This window comes from Aquarana catesbeiana, linkage group LG01, assembly GCF_042186555.1.
Source record: "Aquarana catesbeiana isolate 2022-GZ linkage group LG01, ASM4218655v1, whole genome shotgun sequence".
In the NCBI taxonomy this organism is placed as follows: Eukaryota; Metazoa; Chordata; class Amphibia; order Anura; family Ranidae; genus Aquarana; species Aquarana catesbeiana.
This window is the reverse complement of record NC_133324.1, coordinates 524,448,766-524,469,632: the sequence shown is the minus strand read 5'-3', so window position 1 is coordinate 524,469,632 and position 20,867 is coordinate 524,448,766. Positions and strand designations below refer to the sequence as shown.

At 43.2% G+C, this 20,867-nt stretch overlaps 1 protein-coding gene across 17 annotated transcripts in view; it reads left to right on the top strand.

Annotated features, from left to right (window-relative positions):
• The window catches only part of PTPRS (protein tyrosine phosphatase receptor type S), a 744,226-nt gene that overhangs the window by 207,549 nt on the left and 515,810 nt on the right, over positions 1-20,867 (top strand). For all 17 annotated transcript variants that reach the window (XM_073594561.1, XM_073594552.1, XM_073594489.1 and 14 more), the window contains exon 4: positions 10,577-10,718. In XM_073594561.1, coding sequence (XP_073450662.1) covers positions 10,577-10,718 — 142 coding nt within the window. The remainder of the gene's footprint in view (positions 1-10,576; positions 10,719-20,867) is intronic.

Genomic DNA, 20,867 nt, shown 5'->3' with positions numbered 1-20,867 from the left:
ACCGTGGTTTTTTGTGGTTGGGTTTTTTTCACATAGAGAAGGTCGGTGCGTGATTTGCTCTTAGCCTTGTTAAAGGCTTTACGTAAGAGCGACCGGCTGTAACCTCTAGCTAGGAGTCGGGATCTCAGAAGATTGGACTGGTGTTGGAAATCCGTCATTTTAGTACAATTTCGACGAAGGCGAAGATATTGTGCATACGGTATGCTTCTAATGAGGGGGGGAGGATGCGCACTTGTGGCATGTAGCAGTGTATTTCCTGCTGTAGCTTTCCTATATAAATTTGTGGATAAGGTATTATTAGTGTCCCTGTAAATCTCGAGATCCAGAAAATTAACGGTATCGGTATGGCAATGGTATGTAAATTTTAAGTTAAACTGGTTAACATTAAGTGTTTGTATGAACTTTTTGAGGGTCTTTTTGGTTCCTGTCCAGATGATGAAAATGTCATCTATGTAGCGTTTCCAGATCAAAATTTGATCTATAAATTCTGAGTACTGGTCTAGAGAAAACAGGTGACGTTCCCACCCCCCCAGGTACAGGTTGGCATAGCCAGGGGCACAACAGGTGCCCATGGCTACGCCCTGCACCTGGAGGTAGTGGGAACCCATAAATTCAAAAGTATTGTGAGTCAAGATGAAGTTGAGTAGCTTCAAAATGAATTCGTTATAATTCCACTGGTGGTGATCCTCCTCATACAGGAAGGTGCGGACCGTCTCGATCCCCTGCTCGTGAGGGATGCTGGAGTAGAGGGCCTCCACATCAAGCGTCACGAGCAGGGAATCAGGAGGGACCGGTAACCCCTCGATCTGTTTTAAAAGATCTAGCGTATCTTTGGTGTAGGACGGTAGGGCCATGACATGGGGCATGAGTGTAGCATCTACAAGTTTGCTGGCGTTGTCTGTTAAGCTATGAATACCTGAAATTATCGGCCTCCCAGGGGGCGACACCGGATCCTTATGCACTTTAGGGAGTGCATAGAATGTCGCCACCCTGGGAGACCGAACATTCAGGTACTCATAGGTATCTTTGACGATTAAACCTCTTAGATAAGCGTCTCCAATAATGTCCAGGAAGTGATTCCTGAAAGATATGGTGTCTGATAGGGGGATTTTCCGATACCAGTCTTTATTGGATAGAATGGTCAAGCACATGTTCTCATAAGAGGATCTGGTCAGAAGAACTACGTTACCGCCTTTATCGGCGGGTTTTACAACAATGTCAGGGTGATTGTATATTTTAGAGATGGCTTGACGCTGTGTAAAAGTTAGGTTGTTTTTTCTATGGGGTAGATCCATATGTTTAATGTCACTGATCACGTTTTGTAGGAACGTCCAAATTTGGGGATTCTGAGATAAGTCAGGAAATTGACGAGATTTAACTCTCAACCTGTTGGATAGAGATATGGAAGGGGTAGGGGGTGTTGAGATGGAGATGTCAGTGGGGTGGGTACTGTCACTTTCCTCCAACAGGAGGATTAGGTCCCGTAGTGCTCGGAACTCATCCATCTTAAAGTGTTTTATGCTCTCTGAGAATTCCCGTTCCTCTTTACTCCTTAATCTATCTGGATCAAACAGAAATTTGTAGGTAAGATTACGGGCAAACAGGTAAACGTCTTTAATGGTCTCATATTTATCAATTTTCTGCGACGGACAGAAACTTAGACCAAGTTTTAGAACATTTAAGTCCTGTTCAGAAAAATGATAAGGAGTGAGGTTCAGGACGTCTAGTCCTAGGTGTGAGGTGGCGGAATCCTTAGCATGGGAAAAAAAATATAGTGGAGGTAGCATTTGAAACAATGTGGGAATCAAGAGTGCTTTGTCTTCTACAATTTTGTGATTGTGTAAGGGATACAGAGTTCACTGAGTTTAGAGGGTTGGAAAAGTTAGGTTGTTGTGTTGCATTAGTGAGTGTGTTGTTAGAGAAAGAAGTGTTTGGGGTGTCCCGACTGGGGCCAGATTGAAATGTTGTAGGTGTTGGGTTAGTGCGAATTTGCTGGTTTAGCATTTGTAGTGCTTTGTGAGCATTGGGGCCCATATAGTTGGACTGTGAATCAGTGCCACCACCCTGGATAGAGGGAGGCCCCTGACGTAGTGAGCCGTTCGAGCGTTTAATGTCTTGTTTGTCAATTTTCTTTTTGGGATAGGGTGTATAGTGCCCACCACCATATTGTCGCTTACGTGCACCAGTGTCGTTAGGAGTGACGTTCAGGTCTTTTCCAATGGGAGCCTGTGAAGAAAAAGTGGAAAGAGAAGAATCAGAGTCAATTTCCGTATCATCGTCAGTGAACATACTTCCATTGTTGGGATGTTGTTTTTTGGGATTTGTTTTACGGGGTCTTCGATTATGGGAAGGGGTCTGCCAATGATAGGCGTAGCCCTCCATAAAGGCCGTCCTGTCTTTCATGAATTTATTTTGTTTTTTAAAAATTATATCTTTATTGATTTTGGTGATGTATTCCCTAACTTCCTGCCATTTGTGGTTAAACTGTGCATGGCTTTTTAAATTGTCATTTTTAGTTTGAAAAGTGATAATTTCCTCATCAAGGAGGACAAGTTCAGCCTGGTGGTGAGATATCAACAATTTAATGAGATCAGTACTGCACTGGGTGAGAATTTTTTCCCATGCGATTTTAAATTCAGTACCTATATTTTGAAAAGAAGGAAATATTTGGACTCTCAACCCGACTGGGCTTAGATTATCACGTGCATATTGCTGGAGAAAGTCCACATGCCAGTGCAGGTTGGACTTCTTCTTCAGCAATTTTTTCATTTTAATTAGGTAATGATTCAGTCCGATCTCTTGTCCTGTATCAGTTAAGCAGCTGGTTTGAACATCATTGATGTAACCCAACCAGGCGGTCCCTACAAAATCCATCACAGGCCGGTGTGTTAACCCGTGTTCCGATATGTAAACCTCGTAACTTAATACGTGTAAAAAAAGAAAGATATAGATGACAAAAAATAAATAAAGTAAAGAAGTCACCTAAACTAGGAGTTTAAATGGGATGCTTCCATCCCTAGGTTCAGCATCAAATGGGAAACCTAGTGCCAAAGTACCTCAATAAGCAGTGTGACTCTGCAGGTACTCAGTAACGGTTTGTGCCAACGTCCCCAAAAATCGGATAATAGATAAAAGAAAAACTCTAGGCATGGGACTTTGGAGGCACAATAGTGTTAGACTACAAAAAATAAATTGGATAAAGGTATTTTATTGGAAAATTATAAAAGACAATGGACACACATAGATTAATTAAAAACAATCCGCCGCAGAGACCACTTTTATCTTGTACCAGACTGCCGGCCGAACACGTGGATAGCGGGGTTATGGCAGCTAGCTGCTGCCATAACAACGATATCCGTCCTCAAAGTAGGGACGTATATCGGTGTGCGGCGGTCCGGAATTGGTTAAGGAAGTGGTGCGACATCCATGCTAATATGTCAGTTAGTAAGTTAGTAATGCGAGAGGAGACTGAAGGAGTGAGGTGAGGAGTAGACAGAAAGATTTGGGTGTCATCAGCGTATAAGTGGTATTGGAAGCCGTGGGTGGTTATCAAGTGGCCAAGGGAGGAGGTGTAGATAGAGAAGAGAAGGGGTCCAAGAACAGTGCCTTGGGGGACCCCCTCAGAAAGGTGCAATGGAGAGGAGGTGAGAGTTGTAGGTGACACTGAAGGAACGCTGTGATAGATAGGCAGAGAACCAGGATAGAGCAGAATCTCGGAGGCCAAGGCATTGTAGTTTATTGAGAAGGAGCAGGTGGTCAACAGTATCTGCAGAGAGAGGTCAGGTAGTAGGGGCATGGAGTACTGGCTGTTGGTTTTTGCAGTTAGTAAATCGTTAGTGAGTTTTAGTAAGGAAGTTTCTGTGGAGTGCTGCGAGCGAAAGCCAGACTGTAAGGGGTCAAGAAGGTTATTTTCACTGAGGTAGGAGCTAAGACGGTTGTAGACTAAGCGTTCTAGAAGTTTAGAGGTGAATGGGAGCAATGAGATGGGTCTTAAGCTGTTCAGGTTGGTGGGGTCCAGTGAGGGCTTTTTAAGTATGGGAGTGATCTGCTCATGTTTTAGAGGGGAGGGGAAGGTGCCACTAGAGAGTGAGAGATTAAAGATGTGAGTGAGGGAGCATAGGATAGAAGTGGGTGACCGTACTAGTTGTGAGGGAACAGGATCCAAGTGACAATTGGTGAGGTGGGCGTCTGAGAAAAGTTTTGTAACTTCTTCAGTAGTAGCCAATTCAAAAGAGGAGAGTGCTGATTGTGCTGTTAGGCAAGGTATGTTGGGTGGGGAAGATGTACGCAGAGTGGAGATGTCCTCACGAATTGCATCAATCTTGTCTTTGAAGTGATTGGCAATCTCTTGGGCAGTGAGTGAGTTAGTGGGTAGAGGCGGTGGGTGACGAAGCAGAGAGTTAAAGGTTGAGAAGAACCGACGGGGGCTGGATGACAAGGTATTAATAAGAGAGACAAAGTAGGCTTGTTTGGCAGCATAGAGGCAGGAATTGTATTTTAGAAGGGCAGATTTATATAGGGTGAAGTCTATTACACTTTTAAAGGCCCTGGAGCACCAGGACAATGGCATTGCCCACAAAAATTTTGGAAAGCAAACACCCCATTGTATAATCTATGAGGCATAATGAGCCTTTTGAATGGTTCATTTTTTCCCAGAAGTTTTTGGAAAATGTGGAAAAAAAATGAAAACGCGTTTTTTTTTTTTTCACAAAGTTGTCCATTTATAAGATATTTCCGGCACATAGCAAATACATAGCAAAAATGACACCCCAAAATACATTCTGCTACTCCTCCTGAGTATGACAATACCACATGTGTGAGACTTTTACACAGCCTGGCCACATACAGAGGCCCAACATCCAAGTAGAACCATCAGGCGTTCTAGGAGCATAAATTACATATATAATTTCCTGGCAACCTAACATTTTTGAAGGCCCTTCATATTTCTAACACATAGCATGTGCATACCAAGAATTACAATCCAAAATAAATTCTATTGCGGAAAAGGTAAAAAAAAAAAAAAAAAGCATTACCTGTGCTTTTAGTAGTGTCCACAGAGGAGAGCACTGGTCCAGGCAGCAGGCAGGGATGTGCTTAGTGACAGCAATAGTAATTATCCAGGCAGCAGGCAGGAATATTGTCTATAGTCAGCACAAGGATATTGTCAGCACAGCACAGTCCATAGAAATTGTCCAGGCAGAGATGCACAGCCATAATATTGGTTCTGGTACACTGTTACCTGCAGACACTCATTATTGTACCACTCTCCAACCCTTCATAAACATACTGCCCCTTGCTACAGCTAATTATTTGCATAGTCCAGGTAGCAGGAAGAGGTGTGGTCCGTTCATGCTGGCAGGCAGAGGCATGATGGCAGTAAGTCAGCAGCAGGCTGAGGGCCGCAATCGGGTAAGACCTGTGCACAGGGGTAGAGGCTTCGCCCACCCAAATCTCTATGAAGCCTCCAGACTACAGACCCTAATCCGGAAATTACGAAACCCGGAGAAAACATAAAAAAATAGTTTTCTCCATCCGGAAAAACAATTATGGAGCCCTTCACATATGTAAGACTCCTGTGTACTACAGTAGCAGGGCAACAAATCAGTCCAAGCGGTAGGCAAAAACATATTTCATAAAACAGGCCAGGGTGAGTTCATGTGCAAGCAGTCCAAGCGGTTGGCAGAAGCGTAGTTGATAAAACAGGCCAGGGTCAGTTCACGTGGAAGCAGTCCAAGCTGTAGGCAGAGGCATAGTCACAAAATAGGCCAGGGTCAGTTAATGTGGAAGGCAGTGGCATGGTTATTTGGGGAAACATGGAAAATGGTCAGCACAGATGATGAAAATGAAGAAATTGTTAAAAATATGGGCTAATATTTTAGGGATGTATGATAAAGTTGGAAGCATTTACCAATGCAAAGGCCAGGTTGGGAGGGACACTGGGGACAATGGTAGCTGGTATCTCTTCAAAATCCTCTCTTGCCGTTTTCAACCTGCTTCAGATGGTGGAATGTTGTACGGGAAGTGGCGCTCATGAAGTCGGCTAACAGCATCAGAGCGAAGGTCTTCTGGGAGGGTTCTTTGTTGATAGATGAGGGACTTGACAACTTCTTCTTTGAATTTTAGGAAGGGGGTGGGGCTTTCTGTGGATTTGGTGTAGACTACGTAGGAATTATAAATGGCCAAATGGATGAGATAAATTGCTACCTTCTTGTACCAGAATTGGGACCTCCTTATTGACAAATAGGGCTGAATCATTTGATCATTGAAATCCACCCCCCCCCCCCCCCCATGTAGAGATTGTAATCTTGGACACATGTTAGCTTTTCAATGGGACCTCTTCATCTTTGAACCTCAATTGTAGGGTCGTCATGGATGGTGGACATCATGTGCACATCCCTTTTATCCTTCCACCTCAAGGCCAGCACTTTGTTACATCTCAATGTTCCTCTTTCCCCCCTTTGCAGCTTTTTGTTCGCTAGACATTGTTGGAAGCCCTTCCTATTCTTTCTGGCGGTTCCACAGGCCACGTTTTTTGCGATGTATAAGTGTTTGAAAAGGGGCAGGCTGGTGTAGAAGTTGTCAAGGTATATGTGATATCCTTTGTTCAGAAGTGAGTATGCCAGGTCCCATACAATCTTTCCAATTGTGTCCATGTAGGCCGGGCACTCGGGGGGCTGGAGCTGGGAATCTCTTCCTTCATATATGCGGAACGCATACAGATATCCCGTGACTCTCTCACAGAGCTTGTCAAATTTGACTCCGTATGTGGCCCTTTTGCTAGGAATGTATTGCTTTATTCCTAGCCGGCCTGAAAAGAGTGCCAGGGACTCATCTACACATATATTCTGATCGGGGACATAGAGTTCAGCAAATCGTTGGCAAAAGAAATTTATCAGTGGGTGAATTTTATATAACTTATCGTAATTTGAATGATTGTGGGGGGGGGGGGGGGGGGCACTGGGTGTTGTTGCTAAAATGAAGGAATCTCATAATCATCTCGTATCGGGACCTGGACATTACGGCAGAATAAATGGGCATGTGGTGGATGGGGTTGGTGGACCAATAGGAATGCCTTCATTTGTGAGGCCCATAAACAATTTGAACTCCTCCCAATTCAGATCTCTCCACTCAAACAGACGGGCATATGATGATTAGGGGTTGTTGGCAATATACTGCTGGGCATATAAATTGGTCTGGTCCACAATGAATTGCAGCAAAGTGTCGGGCAAAAACAGATAAAAACAATCGATCTCTATAAAATGTTGGGTGTTGGCCTGCACACCTGGCTGTGCTGTGAAAGGGGGAATAATTGGTAATCCCGAGTTGGAATGCAGCCATGTTGGGTTGGCAAGACCATCTGGCATGTATGTTGAGGTCCTGGCTCTTGGGGGATGGGACAGTCCAGTAGTTGGGGGATTTGAATTCCCTGTGCTGGTACTGAGGCGTGATGTGGCAGCACTGGTACTGGGCCTGGGCATTTGTTCCCGGGGCCTATCGTCGGTGGTGGGACTGGTACTGGGCATTTGTTCCTGGGGCCTATTGCTGGCTGCAGCGCTGCTATTGGGCCTGGGAATATAATCCTGGTTGCTGGAGGCTGCCTGGTTTTCAGAGCGCCATGCCCTTTTAGGAGGGACCCATTGTTCCTCTGAATCATTTGCCGATTCACTGCTCTCAATCGGTTCAAATGCCGAATTTGATTCAAAATCAGAATTGGAATCTGATGAGAACTTCCCGCTGCTCTCATCAGTCATGGAGAGGATCAGGAACGCCTCCTCACTGGTATATAATCTTTTGGACATGACGCTGATGGTTGTGTGACAGGTGGCAGGCGACGGTCACTGATGGGCTGTGCGATGGGTGGCAGGTGATGTTCACTGATAGGTGATGACGGTGTGACGGGCGATGGTCACTGATGGGTGACAGGCCACGGACGGTGATGGTCACTGACGGGTGATGGTCACAGACGGGTGACAGGCCACGGTCACTGATGGGTAACGGGTGCACCGCTGATGGTCACTGATGGGTGACGGGTGCAACGCTGACGGTCAGTGATGGGTGACAGGGCACGGTCACTGATGGGTGATGGGTGACGGGTGCACCGCTGATGATCACTAATGTGACAGGTGCACTTTATGGGGTGACTGTGGTGACAGATGATAATGGGGGGCGATGGGACAAGTGTTGTGCTTGGTGCAGACACTACAGAACACAAATCTGTAACTTACTGCTCCTGGCTCTTTTCTCCTCACACTGGAAACGGTGTGTGAGGAGGGAAGAGCCGGTACCAGCTAGTTACCAGTCTGTGTTTTCATTTAGTAATCGGCTGTGAAAGTATCATGTGGTAAACAGCTGCCGGCCAATGGGTATTTACCAGCGTTGGTGACGAGCAGTGTTCCCAGGAACACGCTGCCAACGACATGCTCGCGATCGCGCACATGCGCAGTGCAAAGTGACTTCATCATGGCCGCGCACATGCCCTGTTTAAATGGTCGGACGTCATATGACGCCCGCCCAGAACGAGAGCCGCACTGCCCAGCCATCATTTGACGGTGGGGGGACATCGCAGGATCCTGGGGACAAGGTAAGTAACCTGCACCAGGATCCTGCAATGCAGTCCCGAGTGTGGCTCGGGTTACCGCTAATGGTACTGATATTTAACCCCGAGCCACACTCGGGAAATCCACCAGGGAGGTTAATTGAAAATATTCAATCTGTATACCTTACTTGGCACTTTATTGAATAATATAATTTATGAATGCACGTGTTTACAGCTTTACATGTATATATGGATGAATTTTCTTTTTTGCACTTATAGCACTTTATTCTCACCGGTGTATGAGCACTACGTGATTTTGATTATTTGAATACATGTTTATTTGAGTATATTTACAGCGCAATAATTTTTTTTGATTACTAGCGATAATCGCAAGTACAATCCGGCAGAATGGTTATACCCAAGTTGATAAACCGATCAACTTGGTACATTCAGCCTGCTCATACATGGTTTGAATCTCGGCCGATTCCTGCTGAACCTGCCGAGATTTGAACCGTCTATGGCTGGCCTAAAACTGTAGAGAAAAAAAACTTTGGATTCAATCTACATCAAGCCTACCAGATAGCACAGGTACATCTGAACTCCAGCACTTTTAAAACCTTGTCAAAGACAGCAAACGGATAAGATTACCTCTTTTCTCTCCACTCCTGTAAGCATGTTGCTAGTGTGCAGTGTTAATTTTGGCAGCAAATTTCGATTTAGTTTTAGTCTTAGTCTTAGGACTAAAATGCCATTTTATTTTTAGTCCCATTTTAGTCATCGTATTTTAGTCGACTAAAATCTCCAGTACATTTTAGTCTAATATAATAATTTTAGTCAACTAAAATTGAATGTGCACAGTACACAGTCCCCCCACCCTCTGCACAATACAAAGCCCCCCACAGTACACAGAACAGCCCCCACCCTCTGCACAATACAAAGCCCCCCACAGTACACAGCACAGCCCCCACCCTCTGCACAATACAAAGCCCCCCACAGTACACAGCACAGCCCCCACCCTCTGCACAATACAAAGCCCCCCACAGTACACAGCACAGCTCCCACCCTCTGCACAATACAAAGCCCCCCACAGTACACAGCACAGCCCCCACCTGCATTCCCAGGAGACCCCCAGTCTCCTAGGACAGCACTGCAAGCATACTCTAAAGTTAAGAATAAATCACTGCCAGCCCTTTCTCATACACAGCTCCTCCTGTGTCACTCTCATTGTAAATCAAAGTCTTTAAATTTACCTCATAGCTTCGTTCTTGCATGGACCCGGTGGTCACATGGCTGCTCTCCTCTGAAGATTCATGGATGGTCATGTGACCGCTCTCCTCCTCCCCCTCCAATCTAAAGCAACACCCGGAGGAGGAGGAGCAGAGCGGCCAACAAGAACAAAGCTATTGAGATTAGAAGCTTCAGCTTACAATAAGTGACACAGGAGGAGGAGCAGTATAGGAGAAGGGGCTGGCAATGTTTTTTTCCTAATGATAGACTTTGCTGGCAGTGCTGTCTAAGGGCCAGGAGAGGCGGGGCGGCTGGCTTGACCACCCCCCAGTGTGTGGCACCCTTGGGCGGACCGCCTGATCCCCGCCGCCTACTGTGTTATACGCCGATAAATACAGTAAATTCATGAGGGTAAACGTCCCTCCTTGCCATTATCGTCCAGTTTTCGTTCCTTAACAAAAACGGATTCTATTTTTGTCATAGTTTTTGTCAGTTGACGAAAATGTGCTGTAATTTTAGTTTAGTTTTCGTCACTGTAAAAAGGCCTCTGATGAAATTAACACTGCTAGTGTGAGACTCAAAGCATTTTACAAAGTAATATTACCTGAGTGTGTGTTTGCTTTCTTTATCTCTCTCTTAAAATCGCTGAACGTCGAATGCCGTCAAAGGTTTTCATTCATTTCAAACCTTGTGCCACAAAAACTGTTAAGTGTTATTGCAACCTAAAAGTATTAAGAAAATATTTAATGGACAACATACAGTATAATATTTAATAATGCAATATCTGCATACTTTGTGTTTCTCTTTCTCCAGACTATAGAATTTGATGAAGGTGCTGGTGCAGTTCTTCGTATTCAACCTCTTAGAACACCGAGAGATGAAAATGTATATGAATGTGTTGCCCATAACAGTAAAGGTGAAGCTACAGTTAGTGCCAAACTCACAGTCCTCAGAGGTAAACAACCATACCAATTAAAATTGTTTGTCCCCTTAAAAAAAATACTGTTTATATAAGATTAGCATTTTGAGTAATAAAAAATGGGAATAATTGAGGTTGAGGTATCGGTTTATCTGAAAAGTCCAATACCATGCACTTTCTTCTCCTTCTACTAAAAAAATCCCTTTATACAGCATTTTTGGATTTTCTTTTTTTATGTCACAGTTTAAACAAATAGATTCCATTTAGGAGGAGACTATTAAAAGGCTGGAGGTATGCTTTTCTTGGCTTGGGTGACCAGCGTACATAATTAATAATAATAATAACAACTATTATTATAAAATTATACTTCATCTCCCCCAACTGAGATACTATAATGTTCTTAGGGGGTGTATTAACGACAATGACAGCTTTTAAAAAATATATGTATTTTCATAATTGTATTATATTGGCCTTTTTAATTTAATATCATGAATTTAAATTAATATGAATTTATTGTTGGCTGTTATCGGCACCTGTAGTGCAAGGAAAGCTGAAGAAAAATGCATTTCTTTAAATTATATGTATATCTTCACATGTCTGTTGCGATTCTATTGTGGTGTAAAAATCTTGCTTGCTGCATTTTTGGTCAGTTAAAAAAAACCGCACCTCCCTGTTTAAATGCATTGAAAATGCAGCAGGAACGCATCAATAACGTACCTGTGTTACCCATTTGATGCGGTTTTTGAGTCACATGACCTATGAATACCACCATAAGCACAGTAAAATTGCGGTAAAATCGTGGCAAAATCACGTGCATTATTAACACCATTTTCGGACAATATGTTTCAGCCGCCAAAATTTCGGTGCATCTCTACTATCAACACAATTCATCTTTACATAGTTACAACTTTTTATAAAACATAGACACAGGAATACATTCCAGGAACCCCTATGACTTTACTGGTACCAAGTTTCCATGTGTGTAATGAAATCACCAATTATTTTCACTGGTAAAAACTGTATTTATTTATACAATTAAAATTGCAAAATGCTTAAAGGGTAAGTTCACCTTTTGTACACTTTTTTTCTAAATTCCAGCTCCCCTATGCACCAATATAACATTCATGTCCTTTTTTTGAAAAAATATCAACGCTTTCCATTAAATCTACAGTCACTTACTTTTCTTGTGCTCATCCCTGAATCCAGAGGTTTCCATTAGTAATGTCTTTCTTCCTCACAGACTATAGGTCATGAAACAGGAAGGAGTTGACCAGCTGACCTCATTAGCACACACCCTGCATCATTTACTCTTCCATTCCCAGGTGCACGTTTTTTAAATGAATGAATCAATTATTCCCTGTCATCGGGAGCAGTGATCTCTGTCATGTTGTAGTGAGCCCATCCCCCTTACAGTTAGAACACATCCAGGAAACACGCTTAACCCCTTGAGTGCCCCCTAGTGTTTAACCCCTTCCCTGCCAGTGTCATTTATACAGTAATCAGTGGCTATTTGTAGCTCTGATCGCTGTATAAATGTCAATGGTCCCAAAATAGTGTCAAAAGTGTCCGATCTGTTCGCCATAATGTCACAGTCCTGATAAAAATTGCAGATCGCCGCCATTACTAGTAAAAAAATTAATAATAAACATGCCATAAATCTATCCCCTATTTATAGATGCTATAACTTTTGCGCAAACCAATCAATATACACTTATTGCAATTTTTTTGACCAAAAATATGTAGAAGAATAAATATCGGCCTAAACTGTGGAAGAAATGTATTTTTTAATATATTTTTGGGGGATATTTAGTTTAGCAAAAAGTAAAAAATATTGCTTTTTTTCCAAAATTTTTGGTCTTTTTTTGTTTATAGCGCAAAAAATAAAAACGAGGTGATGAAATACCTCTGGACGTTAATTTTGCTTGGGTACAACGTCGCACGACCGCACAATTGTCAGCTAAAGCGACACAGTGCCGAATCGCAAAAAATGCTCTGGTCAGGAAGGGGATAAATCCTTCCAGGGCTGAAGTTGTTAAAAAACATGCACCTGGGAGTGGGAGGGTGGTTGATGCAGGGTGTGTGCTTATGAGGTCAACTCCTTACTGTGTCATGATGTTAGTCTGTGAGGAAGAAAGACATTACTAATGGAAACCTCTGGATTCATGGATGAGCGCAAGAAAAGTAGGTGATTGCAGATTTAATGGAAAGCGTTGATATTTTTGCAAAAAAAGTACACGAAAGCTATACTGGTGCATAGCGGAGCTGGAATTTAGAAAAATAAAGTGTGATCATACATTGCTCCAGCGACTACTCCCAAAATAAGGGGAGAAACAAAAACACAAACTAAAGGGGTACTAGCCCTCAACACCTCTACAACTCCCCATATGGACTTCAACCACACCACCTAAACTCAAGAGCTTATATTACTGTATTACTAACAAATATGACTTGTTCCGCATACTCATGTGCCATCATAATTGTGCATACAGTATATGGTAGACAATGGGAGTTGGAATTCTCTCTGTTTCATAAGCTTGTATATCTATAAGAATTACAAACATATATTAATACATAGGGGGCGGTAGTGAGCCCAGTGTTACTGAAAGCAATTCCTGCCCATCTTAGCTCTCTCGTATAAGTTACCATAGCCACAAAGTATCCCCCTTTCATAATTAGGCATAAAGCTATCCTCTCAGCTGCAAGATTCTAAGATCAACAACAAACTGTGCAGCAGTGGATGCCTATATCACCATAAAAACTACTTCCCTAAGCAACTGAACACAATGAGATTCAATCACAACAATCAAAGAAAAAAGAAAAAAATGTGAAGTGCTAGAAGTGAGACTACCTAAAGTCTAAGAATCTTCTGTAACTTCTCAAAAACGATAGAGCCATATTAAGGAACGGTGTAGTAAAGAACCCAACAGACAGCGAGTCTTCTATACTATGTTTCAATCTGTGAGATAATACATCTTCCAGTATTGCACGGTGCTATAACAACTTCTACAAACCAACACCACGCGCTTAAATATAAAAATATATGTGCTCACCGCTTTATATAACCTCTAAGGTTTATATGCGCTTGATGTTAGAAAACCTTAAGTCACTTCCAGGGACTTCCACTTCCAGAGGTATATAAAGATGTTGTCTTCATCGAGCCTACAACAACTCCTCCACTCCTCCTCAGAGACACGAATTAAGAAATCTAGTGCTCTCCAATTAAAAAAGTTTATCAAAAATGTGTGAAATCAGCATACTCCCGTAAAACAACCCAATGTATTGCTTTACATGTAGCCTAGCAGTAGCTGATCATTCACACTCAGTCTGGGATCCACTAACATATACCTTTGTGTACTAATCTATTTCCGCTCTAATTCCACCTCATGTGATGACATAAATCGGAACCCCACCTTACGCGTTATGCCCAGCAGTATTCTGTACAATCCCTCCTTGGATGATCTGGACACAACAAACATGGTCACCATTCAGCTGAAAATGCACAGCAGCCTCACTTACACTCTCTTTCCTAGCTTATATGCAGCCAGTAGACACAGTACTCACAGATCATTTTCTTTCCTTTCACCTTTCTGAACTCATTAAAAGTACACACCCACAACTGTGGACAAAGGGAAAATCTCTCTCCTCCTCTGTTTATACACCCTCGCTGAGTGTATTGCCCATTGGCACAATCAGACAACAACCCAAAAATTGCACATGATGCTGCATGCACGTGATGACATCCTTCTGCCTATGGGGTAACGTTTGGTAGAGCCAGGTATTTTGCAATTTTAATTGTATAAAACAGTGTAGATAGATGAGGGACTTGACAACTTCTTCTTTAAATTTTAGGAAGGGGGTGGGGCTTTCTGTGGATTTGGTGTAGACTACGTAGGAATTATAAATGGCCAAATGGATGAGATAAATTGCTACCTTCTTGTACCAGAATTGGGACCTCCTTATTGACAAATAGGGCTGAATCATTTGATCATTGAAACCCCCCCCCCCCCCCCCCCATGTAGAGATTGTAATCTTGGATACATGTTAGCTTTTCAATGGGACCTCTTCATCTTTGAACCTCAATTGTAGGGTCGTCATGGATGGTGGACATCATGTGCACATCCCTTTTATCCTTCCACCTCAAGGCCAGCACTTTGTTACATCTCAATGTTGCTCTTTCCCCCCTTTGCAGCTTTTTGTTCGCTAGACATTGTTGGAAGCCCTTCCTATTCTTTCTGGAGGTTCCACAGGCCACGTTTTTTGCGATGTATAAGTGTTTGAAAAGGGGCAGGCTGGTGTAGAAGTTGTCAAGGTATATGTGATATCCTTTGTTCAGAAGTGAGTATGCCAGGTCCCATACAATCTTTCCAATTGTGTCCATGTAGGCCGGGCACTCGGGGGGCTGGAGCTGGGAATCTCTTCCTTCATATATGCGGAACGCATACAGATATCCCGTGACTCTCTCACAGAGCTTGTCAAATTTGACTCCGTATGTGGCCCTTTTGCTAGGAATGTATTGCTTTATTCCTAGCCGGCCTGAAAAGAGTGCCAGGGACTCATCTACACATATATTCTGATCGGGGACATAGAGTTCAGCAAATCGTTGGGAAAAGAAATTTATCAGTGGGTGAATTTTATATAACTTATCGTAATTTGAATGATTGCGGGGGGGGGGGGGGGGGAGGGGTTGGGGCACTGGGTGTTGTTGCTAAAATGAAGGAATCTCATAATCATCTCGTATCGGGACCTGGACATTACGGCAGAATAAATGGGCATGTGGTGGATGGGGTTGGTGGACCAATAGGCATGTCCTTCATTTGTGAGGCCCATAAACAATTTGAACTCCTCCCAATTCAGATCTCTCCACTCAAACAGACGGGCATATGATGATTAGGGGTTGTTGGCAATATACTGCTGGGCATATAAATTGGTCTGGTCCACAATGAATTGCAGCAAAGTGTCGGGCAAAAACAGATAAAAACAATCGATCTCTATAAAATGTTGGGTGTTGGCCTGCACACCTGGCTGTGCTGTGAAAGGGGGAATAATTGGTAATCCCGAGTTGGAATGCAGCCATGTTGGGTTGGCAAGACCATCTGGCATGTATGTTGAGGTCCTGGCTCTTGGGGGATGGGACAGTCCAATAGTTGGAGGATTTGAATTCCCTGTGCTGGTACTGAGGCGTGATGTGGCAGCACTGGTACTGGGCCTGGGCATTTGTTCCCGGGGCCTATCGTCGGCGGTGGGACTGGTACTGGGCATTTGTTCCCGGGGCCTATCGCTGGCTGCAGCGCTGCTATTGGGCCTGGGAATATAATCCTGGTTGCTGGAGGCTGCCTGGTTTTCAGAGCGCCATGCCCTTTTAGGAGGGACCCATTGTTCCTCTGAATCATTTGCCGATTCACTGCTCTCAATCGGTTCAAATGCCGAATTTGATTCAAAATCAGAATTGGAATCTGATGAGAACTTCCCGCTGCTCTCATCAGTCATGGAGAGGATCAGGAACGCCTCCTCACTGGTATATAATCTTTTGGACATGACGCTGATGGTTGTGTGACAGGTGGCAGGCGACGGTCACTGATGGGCTGTGCGATGGGTGGCAGGTGACGTTCACTGATAGGTGATGACGGTGTGACGGGCGATGGTCACTGATGGGTGACAGGCCACGGACGGTGATGGTCACTGACGGGTGATGGTCACAGACGGGTGACAGGCCACGGTCACTGATGGGTAACGGGTGCACCGCTGATGGTCACTGATGGGTGACGGGTGCAACGCTGACGGTCAGTGATGGGTGACAGGGCACGGTCACTGATGGGTGACAGGGCACGGTCACTGATGGGTGATGGGTGACGGGTGCACCGCTGATGATCACTAATGTGACAGGTGCACTTTATGGGGTGACTGTGGTGACAGATGTTAATGGGGGGCGATGGGACAAGTGTTGTGCTTGGTGCAGACACTACAGAACACAAATCTGTAACTTACTGCTCCTGGCTCTTTTCTCCTCACACTGGAAACGGTGTGTGAGGAGGGAAGAGCCAGTACCAGCTAGTTACCAGTCTGTGTTTTCATTTAGTAATCGGCTGTGAAAGTATCATGTGGTAAACAGCTGCCGGCCAATGGGTATTTACCAGCGTTGGTGACGAGCAGTGTTCCCAGGAACACGCTGCCAACGACATGCTCGCGATCGCGCACATGCGCAGTGCAAAGTGACTTCATCATGGCCGCGCACATGCCCTGTTTAAATGGTCGGATGTCATATGACGCCCGCCCAGAACGAGAGCCGCACTGCCCAGCCATCATTTGACGGTGGGGGGACATCGCAGGATCCTGGGGACAAGGAAAGTAACCTGCACCAGGATCCTGCAATGCAGTCCCGAGTGTGGCTCGGGTTACTGCTAATGGTACTGATATTTAACCCCGAGCCACATTTTGTATGGGTCTGATCATTCAAAAAATGATCCAAATCTTATCAATTTTGCAAAAGCTATGTAAAATTATTGGCACAACTGTATACCTAATGGTGATAATGACCTACAAATTTGCACCAGTTGTATTAAAGAAGAATTCCAGGTATGGATATTTTTATTTAGTTACATTGGTCCAGTCTGGAAGGGACACCAAGGGAACTGTGTGCCGCATTACTAGGTGGAGTGTTGCATGCACAATCCCTACTCTTGTTTCTGCCATTCAACCTGAGGTAGCATCTTCCTGCCGCTGCTCCAAAATGAGAATTGCAGTGCCACCTCGGTTAGTCTGCTACTGCCTAAAGGGACCTGGTCACCTCTGTCTGTCTGAATCTCTTCTGCTACCAGCAGCCAGTTTGTGAGTACCCAAAGATTTGCCTGGTGTCCTGAGCTATGTTTTCTTGCTGTACTTGTTCCTTCTAGCTCATAATCCACTAACAGTTCTGGGGAGGCCTGCAGTGATCTTCTCAAGGATCTGACATTGACAGCCTGAACCATTGTCCTCTGCTTGAATTTCTACGTGTCTCAGAGTCTTCTTTAGCTCCATCAGGCATGCCCTCCTCGGTTCTATCCTGTTAGGATTTCATTGCAGCTAGGCAGTATTTCTTGAGTCAAATTTCAACCTTAATTTCTGAGTATTTCTTCATTGCCTTCCCCCGCGGAATCATTAACTAATCTGCCTGCAGCCTCTGAGCTTTCTCTGTCTGATGGTGAGTCTCAGAATCCTTAACAAATGTAGCCCTGAGGACTCGCAGGCAGCTCCCAGGTTTAGAGAAACCTTTTAGGCACCTATTGGTGCACACTATCTAACTTTTTTAATACTTTTAATACAAATTTTTACTACTTAAAAATGGAATGACAGCCTGTAGATTTTTTTTTTTTTCAAATTCTTTTTTTTTTTTTAAAAAGTATAGTCAGAGAGCGAGGCATATTCCAAAATAAGACTAGTTGACATATATAGTAAATGGTCACAAGTTAATAGATCAATACATGTAAATACAGGCTAAATAGTGATAATTAGAAATGATAACAAAAGGATCAGCTGTAATATGAATGGAGAGGCTGATTCCTGCTGTGCTGCTTAATTTTAAATAAAATGAAGGGGGGGGGGGGATTAGGGAAAAAATAAGAAAGGGGGGGGTGGAAATTTGGAGACAGCCTGTTAAGTCTATTAGGCTGTCACCTGTCTTGAATCTCCAAGAAGTCTTAAGACTAGACATGTGCAATTAGTTTTTCGACTAAATTTGGCAAATTAGTTAATTCAGAAATATTTGTTTTAACGAAAACCCATTTAACAATTTTTTTCAAAAACGAAAATCCAAAATTCGAAAAGTCTAAAGAACGAAATCCGAATATTCAAAAGAACGAAATCCAAAAATATAAACGAAAATTCAGAAACCTGAAATTCGAAAATCTGAACATTCAAAAATCCGAACGAAAATTCAAAAGAGCGAAAATAAAGAACGAAAATCCAAAAATTAGAAAACCTGAATATCCGAAAATCCTAAATAATAAAACTAACTAATAATAACTATTACTAACTATTAAATTATAGGTATTGGAATCTCCTTTCAAATTTGGCTGTTAGTGAACGTAACGAATACAAATGTATCCCAAGTTACGAATTATCCGAAATAACAAATGCCGCATCGTAACAAATTATTAATGAAGAATAATAATAAAAATTTCTTTTTTTAAATTGTTGTTATTTAATAATTAATTGCGTTCCATTCGTTTAGATGCGGCATTCGTTATTTTGGATAATTCGTAACTTTGGATAAATTCGTATTCGTTACGTTCACTAACAGCCAAATTTGAAAGGACATTCCAATACCTATAATTTAATAGTTAATTATTAGTTAGTTATTTCAGATTTTTGGATTTTCGTTCTTATTTTCGGATTTTCAAATTACGGATTTTTACAAATTATCGAATACAGGATCTAAATGAATGGAACGTAACAAATTAAAATTTTTCCAAAGTTACGAATTTATTCAAAATTACGAATTTCGATCATAACGAATGACACGAAAAACAAAAAAAACACGAATTATACAAAACATAAAAAATTTTGGCAGTGCACATGTCTACCTAAGACCACTGAAACCTTTCTAACGTACATGTTACACATAGGCATCCTTTCTAAAACTGGGAGACTCCTGTTAACAACTCCCTATACCCATTTTGAGGAGTCATTTATTAGGAAGTGAGCTGTTCCCGCTTTGATCTGGCAGTTTCCCATCTTAATAAAGAACTGATGATTGTCGTGGAGGATGTGTTTGGACATTCTTTTCAAACCCTTTGACAGGCTCATCATTGCAACCTGCCCTGGCTGTCATATGTTAAACATTAGGGGAATAGTCTAGAATCATGAGAATGGATCCAGATACCCCCCCTTTTGGCTGAGCATTTGTAGCTCATGCCTATAGCCCTGAGATACTGTTTGGAGATATTAGTGGTTCTTTATTTTATTTCCCATAAGAGTCTCCTGAGAAAAAAGTGGAGAAACTTTTGGTTAAAATGTTGTGAAAGCGTGCAAAAAGCAGTTACTGCATATGCCTTTCAACTCCTCCACATGTCTGTTAGCCTTTACGCATACCTGGGCAGACAGCATCCCAGATGCCTGGGTACAGGAGGTCGTTTTCAGAGGCTACAAGTTAGAGCTCTAAGCACCCTTTCTGATTCACATGTTCCAACCTGCCTGTGTTACTGCACAGAGAAGCAGATCTTCATGAAACCTATGCAGCTCTACTGCCGCAAGAGATTATTTGCCCAGTTCTGTGATGGAAAGGATTCCAATCATTGCACAGTTCCCAAACCAATAGGAGGAATCGGTTTGGATCGGTGTCTTCAAGAATACTTAGCTGTAAGTCCCCATTTTTTTAGCACATCCTCCATTCCTTTGCCTTCCTGTGGGTCACCACCCCTAGTGCGTAGCTCTGCCATTTGACCTGTGTCCCACAGCCTGGTTGTTCACCAATGTTCTAGTCCCTGTGCTTGCCTTGTTATGCTCCCTTGGCATCCCCATTGTGGAATATCTTGATGACCTTCTGTAAAGGAACAGTCAGCAAAGGTCCTGGTAGACATTGTGATGAGTACAGTTCAGACCTTGAAAAGGTTTGTGTAAATCCTGTACCTACAGAAGTCAGTGATTTAATGTCCCTGTGACACTGACCATTCAAACTGAAGGGTCATTCAATCAAGATTCAGTCAGACAAAGCCATGGCAGTAGCATACATCAATCATCATGGTCAAACCCAAATTCATGCTGCAGCAAGGAAGGTAGAAAGGGTTCTGTCCTTGGTAGAACTTCACATTCTAGCATTATCCACTGCTAATATCCCAAGCATAGGCAAATGTCAAGCAACAATGCCTGGATCTGGGGGAATAGAACTTGCAAGTGTTCCAGGACCTGTGTGACAGGATGCTGGATGTGGACCGTCTGGTCTCCAGGTTCAATAAGAAACTGGGCAAGCTTGTTTTTTGGTACAAAGATCCTTTGGCGGAAGCAGCAGATGCTCTGCTGGCTTTGTGAGTTCAGTACAGCCTGATCTATGCCTTTGCTTTCATGAAACTCCCTGTTTGCTTGGCAAGATCAATATGAAGGGTGTTCTGGTAACGGTCATAGCTCTGGCCTGTCTCAAGCAGATATTGTACTCTGACCTGATCATACTCATGGCTCTTCCAGATTGTCTGGATCTTCTGTTGTAAGGACCTG